The sequence below is a fragment of the Monodon monoceros genome, unplaced genomic scaffold (genome assembly GCF_005190385.1).
Source record: "Monodon monoceros isolate NGI ecotype Baffin Bay Population unplaced genomic scaffold, NGI_Narwhal_1 Super_Scaffold_3, whole genome shotgun sequence".
NCBI lineage: Eukaryota > Metazoa > Chordata > Mammalia > Artiodactyla > Monodontidae > Monodon > Monodon monoceros.
Genome location: NW_021703780.1, coordinates 78,273,390 through 78,291,736, shown reverse-complemented (window position 1 = coordinate 78,291,736; position 18,347 = coordinate 78,273,390). Strand labels below are relative to the sequence as shown.

The 18,347-nt window shown below is 41.2% G+C and overlaps 1 protein-coding gene across 17 annotated transcripts in view; it reads left to right on the top strand.

The window, feature by feature from the left end:
* The window catches only part of MAGI1 (membrane associated guanylate kinase, WW and PDZ domain containing 1), a 616,517-nt gene that overhangs the window by 523,740 nt on the left and 74,430 nt on the right, over positions 1 to 18,347 (top strand). For all 17 annotated transcript variants that reach the window (XM_029243082.1, XM_029243088.1, XM_029243078.1 and 14 more), the window contains 3 exons: positions 5,884 to 5,976; positions 11,283 to 11,465; positions 11,982 to 12,602. In XM_029243082.1, coding sequence (XP_029098915.1) covers positions 5,884 to 5,976; positions 11,283 to 11,465; positions 11,982 to 12,602 — 897 coding nt within the window. The remainder of the gene's footprint in view (positions 1 to 5,883; positions 5,977 to 11,282; positions 11,466 to 11,981; positions 12,603 to 18,347) is intronic.

The window sequence follows — 18,347 nt, the reverse complement described above, 5'->3', positions numbered from 1 at the left end:
TGGTTCCCATCCCACTCTCAGCAATAAACACTGTGCAGAAATTTTCTGGGGATGTACAAATATGCATCTTTTTACAAAAAGTAGATCATAATTTATATATATTAATATATTATGTATTTGTACATGTATTAGTTTTGTGACCTGTTTTTGTCACTTAAATATATTTCTTGCACAGATTTCAATGCTACTTAATATAGATTTACCTCTTTTTAACCTTTAAATTTTTTTTTAACATCTTTATTGGAGTATAATTGCCTTACAGTGGTGTGTTAGTTTCTGCTTTATAACAAAGTGAATCAGCTATACATATACATATAGCCCCATATCCCCTCCCTCTTGCGTCTCCCTCCCACCCTCCCTATCCCACTCCTCAAGGTGGTCACAAAACACTGAGCTGATCTCCCTGTGCTATGCAGCTGCTTCCCACTAGCTATCTATTTTACATTCGGTAGTGTATATATGTCCATGCCACTCTCTCACTTCGTCCCAGTTACCCTTGCCCCTCCCTGTGTCCTCAAGTACATTCTCTACATCTGCGTCTTTATTCCTGTCCTGCCCCTAGGTTCTTCAGAACCATTTTTTTTTAGATTCCATATATATGTGTTAGCATATCGTATTTGTTTTTCTCTTTCTGACTTACTTCACTCTGTATGACAGACTCTAGGTCCATCCACCTCACTACAAATAACTCAGTTTCGTTTCTTTTTATGGTTGGGTAATATTCCATTGTGTATATGTGCCACATCTTCTTTATCCGTTCATCTGTCAGTGGACACCTAGGATGCTTCCATGTCCCAGCTGTTTTAAATAGTGCTGCCATGAACATTGTGGTGCATGTCTCTTTTTGCATTATGGTTTTCTCAGGGTATATGCCCAGTAGTGGGATTGCTGGGTCGTATGGTAGTTCTATTTTTAGTTTTTTAAGGAACCTCCATACTGTTCTCCATAGTGGCTGTATCAATTTACATTCCCACCAACAGTGCAAGAGGGTTCCCTTTTCTCCACACCCTCCCCAGCATTTATTGTTTGTAGATATTTTGATGATGGCCATTCTGACCAGTGTGAGGTGATACCTCATTGTAGTTTTGATTTGCATTTCTCTAATGATTGGTGATGTTGAGCATCCTTTCATGTGTTGGTTGGCAATATGTATATCTTCTTTGGAGAAACGTCTGTTTAGGTCTTCTACCCATTTTTGGATTGGGTTGTTTGTGTTTTTGGTATTGAGCTGTATGAGCTGCTTGTATATTTTGGAGATTAATCCTTTGTCAATTGCTTCATTTGCAAATATTTTCTCCCATTCTGAGGGTTGTCTTTTTGTCTTTTTTATGGTTTCCTTTGCCGTGCAAAAGATTTTAAGTTTCATTAGGTCCCATTTGCTTATTTTTGTTTTTATTTCCATTTCACTAGGAGATGGGTCAAAAAGGACCTTGCTGTGATTTATGTCATAGAGTGTTCTGCCTGTGTTTTCCTCTAAGAATTTTATAGTGCCTGGCCTTACATTTAGGTCTTTAATCCATTTTGAGTTTATTTTTGTGTATGGTGTTAGGGAGTGTTCTAATTTCATTCTTTTACATGTAGCTGTCCAGTTTTCCCAGCACCTCTTACTGAAGAGGCTGTCTTTTCTCCATTGTATATTTTGCCTGCTTTATCAAAGATAAGGTGACCATATGTGGGTGGGTTTATCTCTGGGCTTTATAGCCTGTTCCACTGATCTATATTTGTGTTTTTGTGCCAGTACCATACTTTCTTGATTACTGTAGCTTTGTAGTATAGGCTGAAGACCAGGAGCCTGATTCCTCCATCTCCATTTTTCATTCTCAAGATTGCTTTGGCTCTTCAGGGTCCTTTGTGTTTCCATACAAAGTGTGAAATTTTTTGTTCTACTTCTGTGAAAAATGCCATTGGTAGCTTGATAGGGATTGCATTGAATCTGTAGATTGCTTTGGGTAGTATAGTCATTTTCACAATGTTGATTCTTCTAATCCAAGAACATGGTATATCTCTCCATGTGTTTGTATCATTTTATCTTCCAGCTCACTTATCTGTTCTTCTGCCTCAGGTATTCTGCTGTTGATTCTTTCTAGAAAATTTTTAATTTCATTTATTTTGCTGTTCATCATTGTTGGCTCTTTTGTTCTTTTAGGTCCTTGTTAAACGTTTCTTGTATTTTCTCCATTCTATTTCCAAGATTTTGGATCATCTTTACTATCATTGCTCTGAATTCTTTTTCAGGTAGACTGCCTATTATACTCTTCATTTGTTTGGTCTGGTGGGGTTTTAGCTTGCTCCTTCATCTGCTGTGTGTTTCTCTGTCTTCTCATTTTGCTTAACTTACTGTGTTTGGAGTCTTCTTTTCGCAGGCTGCAGGTTCACAGTTCCTGTTGTTTTTGGTGTCTGCCCCCAGTGGCTAAGATTCGTTCATTGGGTTGTGTACGCTTCCTGGTGGAGGGGACTGGTGCCTGTGTTCTGGTGGATGAGGCTGGATCTTTCTGGTGGGCAGGACCACGTCCGGTGGTGTGTTTTAGGGTGTCTGTGACCTTATTGTGATTTTAGGCAGCCTCTCTGCTAATGGGTGGGGTTGTGTTCCTGTCTTGCTAGTTGTTTGGCATAGGGTGTCCAGCACTGTAGCTTGCTGGTCGTTGAGTGGAGCTGGGTCTTAGTGTTGAGATGGAGATCTCTGGGAGAGCTTTCACCATTTGATATTATGCGGAGCCAAGAGGTCTCTGGTGGACCAATGTCCTGAACTCGGCTCTCCCACCTCAGAGGCACAGCCCTGACACCCGGCTGGAGCACCAAGACCCTGTCAGCCACACGGCTCAGAAGAAAAGGGAGGAAAGAAAAGAAAGAAGAAAGAAGGAAGGAAGGGAGGGAGGGAGGAAAAGAAAAGTTATTAAAATAATATTTTTTTTTTAAAATAAAAAGTAATTTGAAATAAGGAAGAAGAGAGCAACAAAACCAAAAAAACAAATCCACCAATTATAACAAGCGCTAAAAACTATACTAAAAAAAAAAAAAAAAAAAAGGACAGAACCCTAGGACAAATGGTAAAAGCAAAGCTATACAGAAAAAAATCACAGAAAGAAGCATACACACTCACAAAAAGAAAAAAAGGAAAAACAAAAAGATTATCTATATATATATAAAAAAACGAAGAGAGCGACCAAATCAATAAACAAATCTACCAATGATAATAAACTCTAAATACTAAACAATGATAAACATAAAAGCAGAAACAAATTAGATGCAGAAAGCAAACCCCATGTCTACAGTTGCTCCCAAAGTCCACCTCCTCAATTTGGGATGATTCGTTGTCTATTCAGGTATTCCACAGATGCAGGGTACATCAAGTTGATTGTGGAGATTTAATCTGCTGCTCCTGAGGCTGCTGGGAGAGATTTCCCTTTGTTCGCACAGCTCCTGGGGCTCAGCCTTGGATTTGGTCTTGCCTCTGCGTGTAGGTCGCCTGAGGGCGTTCCTACAGACAGGACAGGGTTAAAGGAGCAGCTGATTCCGGGCCTCTGGCTCACTCAGGCCAGGGGGAGGGAGGGGTACGGAGTGCGGGGCAAGCCTGCAGCAGCAGAGGCCGGCGTGACATTGCACCAGCCTGAGGCGCGCCGTGTGTTCTCCCGGGGAAGTTGTCCCTGGATCACGGGACCCTGGCAGTGGTGGGCTGCATGGGCTCCCGGGAGGGGAGGTGTGGAGAGTGACCTGTGCTCGCACACAGGCTTCTTGGTGGCTGCAGCAGCAGCCGTAGCATCTCATGCCCATCTCTGGTGTCCGCGCTGGTAGCCGTGGCTCGCGCCTGTCTCTGGAGTTCGTTTAGGTGGCGCTCTGAATCCCCTCTCCTCGCGCACCTTGAAACAGTGGTCTCTTGCCTCTTAGGCAAGTCCAGGCTTTTTCCCGGACTCCCTCCTGGCTACCTGTGGTGCACTAGCCCCTTCAGGCTGTGTTCACGCAGCCAACCCCAGTCCTCTCCCTGGTATCCGACCAAAGCCGGAGCCTCAGCTCCCAGCCCCCGCCCACCCCAGCGTGTGAGCAGACCAGCCTCGGGCTGGTGAGTGCTGGTCGGCACTGATCCTCTGTGCAGGAATGTCTCCGCTTTGCCCTCTGTACCCCTGTTGCTGTGCTCTCCTCCGTGGCTCCGAAGCTTCCCCTCCGACACCTCCCGTCTCCGCCCGCGAAGGGGCTTCCTAATGTGTGGAAACTTTTCCTCTTCCACAGCTCCCTCCCAGAGGTGCAGGTCCCATCGCTATTTTTTTGTCTCTGTTTTTTCTTTTTTCTTTTGCCCTACCCAGGTACGTGGGGAGTTTCTTGCCTTTGGGGAGGTCTGAGGTCTTCTGCCAGCGTTCAGTAGGTGTTCTGTAGGAGTTGTTCCACATGTAGATGTGTTTCTGATGTATTTGTGGGGAGGAAGGTGATCTCCATGTCTTACTCCTCCGCCATCTTGAAGGTTTCCTACCTTGTAACGTTTAATGACTGCATATTATTCCCTTTTATGAATCTCTGCACTTCATTTAGCCATCTGTTTATTAATAGATGCTTAGGTGTTTCCTCATTTTTCATTGCAATCTTTAAAAATAATAGGCTTAGTACCCCTTCAATGTAATATGTGAATATCAGGTATATGAATATCAAGTATAATACTTCTATTATTATAATATTGAATATAATAAATATAGACCATAGCATGGAAGTTGGCAAACTTTTTCTGTAAATGGCCATATAATAAATACTTTAGGCTTTGCTATTCATACAGTCTCTATTAAAACTACTCATCTCTGCCCGTATGGTATGAAAACAGCTACAGACTGTATGTAAACAAGTGGACATGGCTGTGTTTCAGTAAAACATTATGTGTGAACACTAAAATTTGAACCTCATGTAATTTTCATGTGTTACAAAATATTCTTTTTAGATTTTTTTCAATCATTTAAATATGTAGAAACCATTCTTGGCTTACAAGCTTTATAAAAATAGACATTAGGACCAATTTGGCCTCTAAGTCATAGTTTGACAACCACTGCCATAGACTGTATTTTAGAGAGAGTGTGTTTGTATGTGTCTATGTGTGTGTAAGTATACTCACCCATTGAAAAGGTCTCCTTTCTACCTTAATCTCTTTCTATTTAAAAATTTTTTTATGAGTTTGGGGAATGGGAGTGTACAATTAAAATATGAGTGTTAAAATTGATGTACATATACAACTGACTATGTTAGCTTAGCTGGAAAAGTGACTTTGGGGTAGATCTCAAGGGTCACTCGTAGTGGGTTATTTCTGGGCCTCCAAAGTGAGTACGACTTAGGACTCAGGAGTTTTAGTAATGGGTCCCATTCGGGTTTGAGAGATGATAGGGGATCTCACCTTAGTAAACTGATACAATCCACCTTCACTACCCCAGACAAGCAGGCTTCAGCAGCCCAGCCTAGGTCTAAATTGCATTAGAGAAGTTTCTCCAATATTGGGCCAGCTTTAGTTAACTCTATATCTTTCCTGATATTTTTTACTTGATCTCACTTTGTACTCTCCAGCCAGAGAGAGCTGGAGATTTTAGTAGTTGTATTGGTTGTATTGGTTGTATTGGTTGTATTGGTTCTGTCACAACAATTGGTTGTGACAGAAACACACACACACACACACACACACACACACACACACACACACAGTGGGAGGGACCTTATTATCCTTAACATAGAGTGGGGTCAGATACCAGTTTCTTTTCATTCGAAGCTCTCTGCTTCTGGTTTTATAGGTTTGGGTAGTTTTATAATTAAGTTTTATAATGAAGAAGAAGGTGAATCCTAAGTAAGGCGACCTACGTAAGTAATCTTACGTAAGCAAATGGAAGGAAGAACAGCAAACTGTTTCTTGTCTTCTTGTAGAATGGACAGAAGATCATTCATCGCTCGTGCCTCCTATTATTCCAAACCACCCCCCAAGCAATCCGGAGCAGGCCAGAGAAGCTCCACTTCAGGGTAAAGTGTTTTTATAATTGCATCCTAATTTGGCTCAAAATTTTAATTTTTTTAAAGAAACTTTAGAGAGTGGAATCTTGTAACGCCCAAGTCATTCCAAAGAATTGTTCCTAGACAGTTCTTTGTTGTGGGCTGTCCTGTATGTATTGTAGGACACCGAGCAGTGTTCCTGGCCTCTACCCACTAGGTGCCAGGAGAATCCCTCCCACTTTGTGACAAACAAGTCCCCAGATATTGCCAAATGCCCCTGGGGGTGGGGGCAAAATCATCTTAGAGTTGTGAATCCTTGATTTCGAGACCACAGATGTTTAATATTGTGTTAAATAAGATACACTGAAAATTCAACACTAGGTGTTTCAAGATTCTAGTCAGCGTATTTGCTTTTGACTAAGATTTTCTTGTAAATGTAAAATGGTTTGATATTATTGTGTTGTAAACTCTAACCTCTTTTCTTGCTGCAGTTTGGGCATTTATGCATGTTTTACGTTGCTTCATTGGGTCTCACTTATTTACATTCACAAGTAGTATGCATCCCCTACAGAGATTCCTTTTTGAAAATTGGAAGCTCCAGAATCTTGCTACTTTCAGGCCCCATTACTCTTACGGGATAGAAAAGGTTTTGGGGTTTTTTGTTTAGTTTTTTTCTTTTAAATAAAAAAAATAGAACAAGCAGCATATTTGATAGTGTTGAAGAGTTTGTGTTACAGAACCATGAAAAAAAACTGTAAAATTTGTGTTCCTTCTCTCTACATTCTAAAAGAAATGAATAATTGTGTTAGACATTAAAAGATAAGTAGAGTAACTCTTTTCCCTAATTTTCATTCCTCCATTATAATTTTCATAAGAAAAATTGTTTCCCTTTTAGCTGATATTATAATGAGATTGGTATTAATATCAACTTATATAAAATAATTTCATACTTTTCTATGGTCTTAATGGTTTTAATACAGATAGAGCATAGAAGATAATAACATTAATTCACATCAACATGATTGTGGCCTGCTTTGTATTTTTTTAAATATGAAATTCCTCTGCGGCCTCATGTTGTCTTATTTTCCTGCTCGTGGTAAGTTAGCTACACTAACTTTTCAGTTCCTTGAACCTCTTTTCAATTCCTTAAATCAGCGAAACTATGGACCACATCAGGACCTTTGCATATGCTGTTCGTGTGCAGCTGTCTTTTCCTCCCACTCTTTGCTTTGCTAACTTCTACTCATCTAAGGTTTTTGCTGGATTCCCCTGTCTTATTCACTCTTCCCATCCTAAACTTCTTCTTTCCAGAATTTAACTGTTGATAATTAGTGTTTATTTGTGTTCAATTATCTAACAACAGTTTCCTCTTCAGACTTTAAATCCTGTGGAGGCAGGAGACTGGTTTTATTTACCACTGGGGGATACCCCGAACTACACCTAATCGCCTCTGCTAAATTTATTATTGTGTGAAACAACGTATGTACATCCATGATAACCAGCCTAGCTTCCTTAAAGAGTTGTCTTAGAGATTAAATCAATTAAAGCTTTAAAGTTTCAGGTTCTGGGTGCCATATGCTTAGTGCACCAGCTGAGTTAAGAGTCCAGATGGAACTGATCTCTATTAGGAACTTTATCTCAGATTCTTCTCTTGTTTTAGGCCTTTTTTTCCTTTTCTTTTTTACTTTAGTCCTCTAGGCTCCCATAGTGGTTAGGGTTTGGGAGAGGCTCACTGAACTCCCTGTGGGAACTAGTCATTATTCTTAAAACCCTTCTACTCCATAGTCTCTACATTGATTCTTGTCTTTCACATATAGTCATATCTTTGGAATATAATGGACACAGAAGCCAGTTTAAATCTATACCCTTTGACTCCAAGCTGCAATTGTGAGAAACATTAAATTGGATATTATCATCATAGGTTACAACTCTGAGTTCCCTGCCTGCTGGTTAAGCATCCTGGTCTATGTTCCTGACAGTACTCTCAGGAAGAAGCTGTACAGCTAATAGGGTTAGATTGTTTGGTATTAATTTTGCTACATTCACTGCTCAACTGAACTTGCTTCTGATCAAGAGTGTACTTCTCATCCTAGCAAATGATAATTTTAAAGAGATCTGCTCTTGGGAAATCTCTCCATCTTCCACCTTAATACTCAGAGAGAGATTTTTGTAGCTGCCCGTTTACCCCACCCACTTCACCACCACCATCATCAAAATAATAGCCTACATTTATTGAGCTCTTTTATGCAGCAGCCACCTCCCTAAGCACTTTACCTATGTTATCTGTCCACAGTTCTTCCTTAGAACCATCATGTGAATGTTGAGGTTGGTACCCTCATTACCTCCACTTATGCATCCGACCCTCAGGCAGAGAGAGGTTTAGTAACTTGCCCAAAGCCACACAGCCAGGAAGTAGTAGAGCACAGATTTGAACCCTAGCTGTCATTAGGAACAGTTTAACTTTTGGCTAACACCTTTTTGTTGTAGTTTTTTGTGGGATACTTCATTGCATAATCTCAATGTGTGCCATCCAGTTTGGCTGCTACTGGCTACGTGTTACCAGTTAAACTCAAGTTCATTACAATTAAAAACTCAAAAATTCAGTTCCTCGGTTCCACTAGCCATGTTTCAAGGGCTCAAGAGCTGCGTGTGACCAGCAGCTGCCATGTTGGACAGTGCAGATACAGAGCATTTCCTGCATCACAGGACGTGCTCTTGGTCAGCACTAGTGTAGGGTATTCAAACAGTATTACCAGGAATAGTGCAGCTTGGCAGAGAAGCAAGCGCCTATGGGTTATTCAAGAGTAGATGTTTGGGCCGAGACCCAGAAGATCCTGATTCACTGAGTCCAGGGCGGCCCCTACATCTTTAAAGAGTACATCTTTAAAAAGTTGCCCAGGTGATCCTCACACATAACCACATCTACAAGTGGTGACTAGTAAAGAGATTAGCATCTCTTAGAAAATGACACGTGCCACAGGGCTGCAGCAGAGAGCTCCACATTCCACTGCTTGTGGGTAGAAAAGCATTTCTTTTCCAAAACTACAATAACTGATGATCTACCCATACATAAAACGTAATAAAACGTGCATAAATGTGAAACCCTCTGATCCTCCCTCCCTAGTTAAGTGTTGAAACAGGAAGTCAGTGGTGTAATTTCAATGTCTTCTTCATGTCTCTTAAGCTGAAAACATTCTGAGCTCAAAATATGCTAATGGCTTTAAAACATTTCATTCAGATAATCTGCCAGATACATTTTTACATTTTGTAACTTTGCCTGTAATCAGGGTGGGAAACTTACACACTCAACCACCTCTTTCTGCCTTCTCAACAACACGTTAAATCTCATTTCTTTGCACTGTTGTTCATTCATTCATTCAACACACGTTTTTGGAGCACATACAATGAAACAGGCCGCGTTCTAGACACTGGATATACAAGCAGAAATCCTTATGGGGTTTCCATTTTAGTGTTGTGTGGGTGGGCATGTGCAGTGCCCCTCCTGCAAGGGGCTCGGGAGAGGGAGACAAAACCCCCAACCAATAAGTAAGATGTATACTGTGTGGGATGGTGGTAAGTGCTAACAACAGAAATAAAGCAGGTAAGGGGGATTGTGAATGTTGAAGGAGGTATTGCAGTTTTTAATACGGTGGACAGAGAAAGCCTCACTGAGAAGGTGATGCCATTGATGTCTTTGCATAAGTGAAATACATTTCCCTTCGAGCTCGCCCTAGTAGCCTCTGCCTCAAAAATGTCTGCTATTCACATATCCCATAAAGGAAAATTTGGGGGTTATCTCAACGGTCCTCGATTTTCCATCTAGTAATTACCATAGCAACTGTTTCAGTACAAGCCCTGGCTGCACTTGACATCACCTCCCTGGTGCTCTGGCAGACGACTTCGCGTGGTGAATCCTGCTAGGTCTCACCTTTCATTAGCCACGGTGACGGGGCTGTAGTTTGTCATGCTTCCCACCAGCCTTGGGACTGCTCTAGAGAGGAGGAGGTGAGTGAGCAGACCTGTGACTCCAGGCAATTTAAAACAGCCTTCTTAAGAGCCAGAAACTTTTGAAGTGTGCAATTAAAGATTGTATGTGTTCCCAGAGACCTTTTAAAAAAGATACAGCTGACCAAAAATAACTTTCCTTCCTGGGTGCCAGCCTGGTAGTGCAGGGGTATATGGAGACATGGAGACTTTTTCTCCTGTTCGTTTGTTTTATTATTTTTTAATTTTTATTTATTTATTTATTTGTATAACATTTTTGATAGAAAAGAAATAGGGCATGTGGAGAAGCTGTGGCCAGGGCGGGAGATGGGAAATATAATTAGGAGAGTTGAAAGAGTCTGAGCATAGAATGATGTTCACTACCGGGGGTAATCAGGGAAATTCCAATGAGCTTCTTAATTACAGAGAAATGCCCAAACCCAAAATAAAATTTTGGGTTTGTGTACAAAATGTTATTTGTGAATGTTATCAAGAAAACCCAATAAATCCTTAGGTAGCATGTTTGGAAGCTGTATATCTATTAATTTATTTTAAATAAGACAACTGAATTTGGAGCCATCTGGCTCTTGTTACTGTTTTGTTTAGTTCAGGTTTTTTTCTTTTTCCTTAAATATTCTAAGCCACATGTCCTAAACGTTTTTTAAATATTAAGTTTTAACAGCAGACATATCTAGGCAATTCCACAAATTGTTAAGCGATGCAAATGAACAGGAAAAATCAGGTGAATTTTAGAATTCAATTCACAGTAGAGTTATGACTCTTTAATTTTTAATATAGTGATTCTCCATTTTTATCAAGTTATGCTTTGTGACTATACTATGTCTCCTAGTATTATCTATTTAGTTTGAGAATGAATTTTCTGTTTGTCTGAAAGCTAAAGTTTTTGCTTAATTGGTTTTATAAGTGGAAGCCAAGCACCAGGCAATATATTGGAAGCCATACTGTAAAATATAAACGATGACAAAACAGAAGACACCAAGCAAAGACCCGCTCCTCTTTCTCTGAAGAACTTCACGTAGTTTGCTGTCAGACTACATGAACTAAAATTAGGGATCCATGTCAGATGATGGACACCAATGTCATCCTTCTCTTACATTTTCTTTTGGATCTTTGTGCTGACACACTATGTACCCTAGCCCCCTCCTTACACAAAGGGGCCTAGGAACTCCCTTAGTACTGAAATCAAGAGAGGACTTTCTTAGGGCACCTTTGTGCCCACATGCCCCAGCACAGGAGCTTGGAGAAGTTAGCTCTAAGTTCTTATCATTTCTTAGTTAATTCATCTTTTCACTCCTGGTGATGTTCCTTATACATTTCTTGTTTTAATCCAGGCAAACCCTTTTTTACACGAAACCCTTCAGAGTTGAAAGGCAAATTCATTCACACGAAGCTGCGGAAAAGCAGTCGTGGCTTTGGCTTCACGGTCGTTGGAGGGGATGAGCCTGACGAGTTTCTGCAGATCAAGAGCTTGGTCCTAGATGGTCCCGCCGCGTTGGACGGCAAGATGGAAACAGGTATGAGACACCACATGGTCCTGTGTGGTCAGGACCAGGTGACACCATGATTTCATAAGTTTGTAAGTGTCCTTTAGAAACTTGGCGAATGAACAAGGTTCCTGCACTAAGTAAATGCATTCCCTGGTGTAAATGAAAGGCTTTGAAGCATTTTAACATTTCCCCATTTGGGGGACTGTTAGGGTGCTCTTGAGTACAGTAAGGCAGTAATTTACCAAAAATGTAGATCCATTTGAATAAATGAATTCTCACCTTGGTTTTGTATAGTGAGAATTTTTTTCAGAAGAAAGCTCCAATGTTCTTTCAATGATCATTATATTCTCATTAGCAGGGAAGACACTAGATGCTACAAAAATGCCTGATTAGCATAAAATACCTAACAGAAGCAGTCTCTTTGTGCTTTACGGTACTACCCCCAAAGAGTTTCAGTTCAGCTTCCTATTGGTAGGATTTGATAGTATAAAATTGATATAACTTTTCTGGGCACTGTTTTTGTAACCGTCAACTCTTTTGCAGGAGATGTGATTGTGAGTGTGAACGACACCTGTGTTTTGGGACACACGCACGCACAAGTTGTGAAAATCTTCCAGTCCATTCCCATCGGTGCCAGCGTGGACCTTGAACTCTGCCGAGGTTATCCATTGCCTTTTGACCCAGATGACCCCAACACGAGTTTAGTGACCTCTGTGGCCATTTTGGATAAAGAACCAATTATTGTGAATGGGCAAGAGACCTATGACTCGCCGGCTAGTCACAGTAGTAAAACAGGCAAAGTCAATGGCATGAAGGACGCCAGGCCAAGCAGCCCTGCAGACGTGGCTTCAAACGGTTCCCATGGTTACCCCAATGACACTGTCTCTTTGGCTTCCTCCATAGCCACTCAGCCAGAACTCATAACTGTTCATATAGTCAAAGGGCCAATGGGCTTTGGTTTTACTATTGCGGACAGTCCTGGAGGTGGCGGCCAAAGAGTGAAACAGATTGTCGACAGTCCAAGGTGCCGAGGCCTGAAGGAAGGGGATCTTATAGTGGAAGTTAATAAGAAGAACGTGCAGGCTCTGACTCACAACCAAGTTGTGGACATGCTGATCGAATGTCCAAAGGGAAGTGAGGTCACATTGTTAGTGCAACGAGGAGGTATGTAGATTTATTATCTTTCATTGTTTTTAAACCCAAATCCATTATTGTACTTACTGGTTATCAGGTAGCTATTTGGGGCTTTCTGAATGTCTGTTCCTTTAAGATCATTTTTATTTAAATATTGGGAAATGCATTCAAAATGCCTTCTGATTTCTCTAAATGCTAACCTCTTTAGAATAAAGGTTATGTTTATACTTTATGTATTTATACAAAGGGACATGCAGCTAGAGTGATACTGTTACCGAAAGTGGGGTCTGGCTGCTTGCCACTCAAAAGCTAATAAAGAGGCAAGGTTGGTGGAAAGGAAAGTTTGTTTCATTTCAGAGGAGGGCATCCTGGGGGGAGGGGGGACTCATGTCCAAAGGCCAATTCCCCCGCAGCAGACAGTCAGGGGGCAAGAGTTTATAGCCAGAGGGGGGAGGGTTACATGCAGAAACAGCACAGTCAGCTCTGACAGTCATCTTGAAATTGGCCAAGCAGTGGTCGGACCAGCGTCATCGCGATTGTTTCAAGTACAGTTAGTCTTCAGTTCCAGGGTCAGTTTGTTCCCATTTCTTTGAGACCAGTTCTCAGAATTGTGGCAGCTTCTGTCATGGCTGCAGTCTGGTCATCATGTAGTTAGCTTCTTCCACCTGCTGTGGGTTTCTGTATCTACAAACCAGCTTAAAGGATATGACTGTGAATGTTTAGCCCTTGAGAAGGAACTAAAGGTCCCTGACTTTGCTTAATGACTAAACTGTTATTATTTGGTTCTGTTTGACTGTTTTCCTTAGCTTCTGCATTTTCTCACTTCTCTGATTAAACTTACTCTTTGAGTAAAGTTTTACTATAGACAAAAGGCAGGTGGAGGACATGGTGGGGAAAGGACCATAGGGTCCTGCTCTGTTTCAATACCTTTAAGTGTAAATCAGACTGTGCCTTTTAAAACCCATTAAGCTTTGAAAACCTTTATCTTTTAATTCTCCTGAACCTGGTCGATGCAGTGTGCATGCAAAACGTGGCTCTCGGCCACTCTTCCAGCGTCGTCTCACACTCCTGTCCCTTCCTCACCGTGCTTGGCCACCTGGCTTCTTTTCTGTAGTGCCTTCACTACTCTACGCCCTTCTGTCTCAGGGGCTTTGCACTTTCTGTTTCCACTGCTTGGAAGACTCTTCCCCAGCTCTTCACTTGACTGGCTCGGTCTCATTCAGGGCTCCTCCTGAGAGAGGGCTTCTCTGATTACTTATCTAAAGTAGCCCCCAGCACTCCTATGTAATCTCTGCTTCATCACCCCACTTCTTAATAGCTTTTATCATGATCGTTATTATCACAAGCCATTGTTTTGTATATTTATTTTTCTTTGTTCCTCTCTCTTTTTCTTTTTTTTATTGGAGTATAGTTTTTAAAATTTTTATTGGAGTATAGTTGATTTACAATGTTATGTCAGTTTCAGGCGTACCACAAAGTGAATCTGTTATACATGTACATATATCCACTCTTTTTTAGATTCTTTTCCCATATAGGTCATGACAGAGTATTGAGTAGAGTTCCCTGTGCTGTACAGTAGGTCCTTATTGGTTATCTACTTTATATATAGTAGTGTGTATATGTCAATCCCAATCTTTCAATTTATCCCTCCCCCAGCCTTACCCCTGGGAATCATAAGTTTATTTTCTACATCTGTAAATCTATTTCTGTTTTGTAGATAAGTTCATTTGTACCCTTTGTTTTTAGATTCCACATATAAGCGATACCATGTGATATTTGTCTTTGTCTGACTTCACTCAGTGTGACAATCTCTAGGTCCATCCAAGTTGCTGCAAATGGCATTATTTTGTTCTTTTTTATGACTAATATTCCATTGTGTATATGTACCACATCTTCTTTATCCATTCCTCTGTTGATGGGCATTTAGGTTGCTTCCGTGTCCTGGCTATCGTAAATAGCACTGCAATGAACATTGGGGTGTATCTTTTTGAATTATGGTTTCCTCCAGATATATGCCCAAGAATGGGATTGCTGGATCAGATGGTAGCTCTATTTTTAGTTTTTTAAGGAACCTGCATACTGTTCTCCATAGTGGCTCTACCAGATTACATTCCCACCAACAATGTAGGATGGTTCCCTTTACTCTCTCTTTTTCATTCGAATATAAGCTCCATAAAGCCAGAGCCCACCTCTGCATGTTGACAGCTGTATCCCCAGTACTTAACACAGTACCTGACTCCCGCTAGGTGTTCACGAATGAATAGGCAATGAATGAATGAATGGATATGTGATTATTTATATTTGGCAGCAACAACGGCTCCACCAATCGTATCAAAAACATCTCAGCATACGCACATTTTAATGAAGCAGTTATGGATCTCAGAGAAGTGGGGTATTCTAAATCCTGAGACAGTTGGCTTTCTTTCCCCTGCCAGCAACCCCCCACCTCTGCGCCACCGGAACTCCCAGGACCTCACACTGAGAAACATTTTACGCCTGTTGAAATGTCTTGCTCCTGGGTCTGTATTTGTGACTAATCTTGATTGATCACCTCCCACAATGGGCCTGAGTTTGGTCATTTCCTTGACCCTTGCCAATAGGATGTGTTTCATGCACAGAGTATTCTGACCCTCTGAAAAGAGATCAGGACCCAGACTTCTATTTCCTCTCGGTTTCATTGAGACAGAAAAGCTTGTTTATGTCACAACAGCCATGTCCTCGGGCTCTCATGAATCACAATGCTCAGTCCACCCTTCTTGAACAGGTGTAAAACCCATTTGCAGATTTTTTTTTTTTTTTGCAGATTTTTTTTAATTTTAATTTTTATTTTTATTTATTTATTTATTTGCGGTATGCGGGCCTCTCACTGTTGTGGCCTCTCCCGTTGTTGAGCACAGGCTCCGGACACGCAGGCTCAGCGGCCATGGCTCACGGGCCCAGCCGCTCTGCGGCACGTGGGATCTTCCCACACCGGGGCACGAACCCATGTCCCCTGCATCGGCAGGCAGACTCTCAACCACTGCGCCACCAGGGAAGCCCCAGATTTTATGTTTTTAAAAGTTATTTCTACCAATAAAATTTTGAAGCTTCTTCTTATACCTAGACCACTTGACTGCACAGATCATTTTGTTTTAAACAGTGACCAAGATGTGGTAGGAAGTGACTTGAGGTTAAGGACGAGGAGGAGAGGGAGGGGGTGGGGTGATGGCCCCTGCACGGACAGACCAGTGAGCAGTTTACAAAGTGCTTTTCAAACCTACACACACCTCTCATGTCATTTTTACCACATCCCTGAAAAGGAATGTACCAGCCAACAGTAGGATTGAGAGGTTCACCTGGCTTCTTTGGTTTCCAGTCTAGTGCTCTGCCCTACTTAACCCTGAACACCACTGATTTTTGCACAATTGCTGGTTTCAGTGGCCGGCAACTTGGAAACTTTTAAATAGTTCTTGGTACATCAGGTCATCTCTGATTCAGCCACTGCTCATTTGACATCACAAATCACCCTGCTCTCCTTCTTCATTTATTTGCTCCTTCGTTTCTTTTGTCATTTTGTTCACTTTTTCTTTTCCATTCACTTCACTTTTAAGGAGACCAAAAAGTAAAGTCTCATTGTAGTTTACTAACTTACAGTGGTTACTGGAGCCATATTGTAATGAATTTGCCCAAATTGGCAAACAACTCATTATAAAAATGTACCCCTTGATTTCAAATATGTTTACATTTTCTCTTCTTAATTCCTAAGACTTTCTTTTGGTTAATGCCATTATATTTTATAACATTAAATTAATAAGGGTAGATCCAGAATATATTGCCACATTAGTCAACATCTACATAGTTTATTCCAGAACCTGAGTAATTTAAAATCACTGTAACATCAGCAGTGTTTAAAATATGCCATCTGCCTTATGTTTGATTTATGTGTCAGATAGAAAGTTTGTACATCTGCACTTGGCAAGCTAACACCAGCTACTATTAATCTTTCTAGAAAGCATATAAATGTATTTGTTTCTGCCATACATCATTACTTGAATTGGGGCTGGCATTTTAATCATTCCTCTTGTATGATGGCGGTGTAAATGAGAAGGTTTGATGATCGTTTAGGATAGAGGCTAGGTTAAATGAGAAAGTAAATGGCCACTTCACTGATTCTTTCTAATGAATTTTATTTCCATCATAACTCCTGGTAAGCAGATTGATAAACTCATTAAGTCTACACCTCTCTTGATTGTCAGGAATAAATATCTCAAAGGTGGGGCTTTCTGTGCTTTAAAGAACTAGGCTTTTCTACTTTGGGGCAGAACTTAGCTACATTTGTATTTTGGTTTTCACTCTTAACTGCCAAGCTCATTTTTTATTTTTGTTCTGGTCGAAATCAGGTGCATTCTGGTTTTTAGCATTTTTTTTTTCTTTTCTTTTTTTTCTTTTTTTTTTCTTTAATCCCCCTCCCACCAATGGAAGTAAGTAGAGGTTGAAATATCATTTGTAAATTTCCAGAGACAGTTTCCTAGGTCAGGCTTGGGCTTGCTGGGCGTGTCTATCCGTAGCCCTGGCAGCTGGGACCATTACTTATTTGTTTACAAGTGTCTTCTTTATAAACATGCCTGTGCCTATGGATGTCACTCAAGTTCTTAAAGGGCAGCGCCTCCTTCCTGTGCCTGGCTGCCCATCTTCCCATGGTAAGTCCTTTCCTCCTCCTCCCTCTGCTGGCCAGTAAGGAGAATGCCTTCTATTTTTCTTAATTTTTCACATGGCATTTGCATTGAGACAGTCCATCACCTGACACCAGTGTGAGTCTAGAGGCTTTTTTAAGCGTTTGGAAAATCATGCTAGAAGGTGATTACTGTTGTTTTGAATATATTTTTTTTAATTTACAAAAGATGTAGAATTTGTTCCATAAAGCTTTTTTTACTTTAAAAGAGGGAGTGGGACTTCCCTGGTGGTTCAGTGGTTAAGACTTTGCCTTCCAATGCAGGGGTTACGAGTTGGATCCCTGGTCAGGGAGCTAAGATCCCACATGCCTCACGGCCAAAAAACCAAAACATAAAACAGAAGCAATATTGTAACAAATTCAGACTTCCCTAGTGGCACAGTGGTTGGGAGTCCACCTGCCAATGCAGGGGACACGGGTTCGATCCCTGGTCTGGGAGAATCCCACATGCCACAGAGCAACTAAGCCTGTGCGCCGCAACTACTGAGCCTGTGCTCTGGAGCCCGAAAGCCACAACTACTGAGCCCGCGTGCCACAGCTACTGAAGCCCGTGCGCCTAGAGCCTGTGCTCTGCAACAAGAGAAACCACCACAATGAGAAGCCCGCGCATTGCAATGAAGAATATCCCCCACTCACTGCAACTAGAGGAAGCCCATGTGCAGCAATGAAGACCCAATGCAGCCAAAAATAATTAATTTAAAACAATATTGTAACAAATTCAATAAAGACTTTAAAAATGGTTTTTAAAAAAAAAGAAAGAAAAAGAAAAGGGGTTATATTGGGTTTTCTCTGGTGGCGCAGTGGATAAGACTCCCAGCTCCCAATGCAAGGGGCCCAGGTTTGACCCCTGGTTGGGGAACTAGATCCCACATGCATGCCACAACTAAGTCTGTGAGCCACAACTAAGGAGCCGGCCTGCCGCAACTAAGACCCCACGCGACCAAATAAATAAATAAGTTTTTTTAAAGGGGATTATATTATATGTAGCATAACTACCTGTGCCCCCTGTGTATTTTGTATATTTGGCTAATTTATACCTAGTGGGAGGTATGACACTCTTGAAG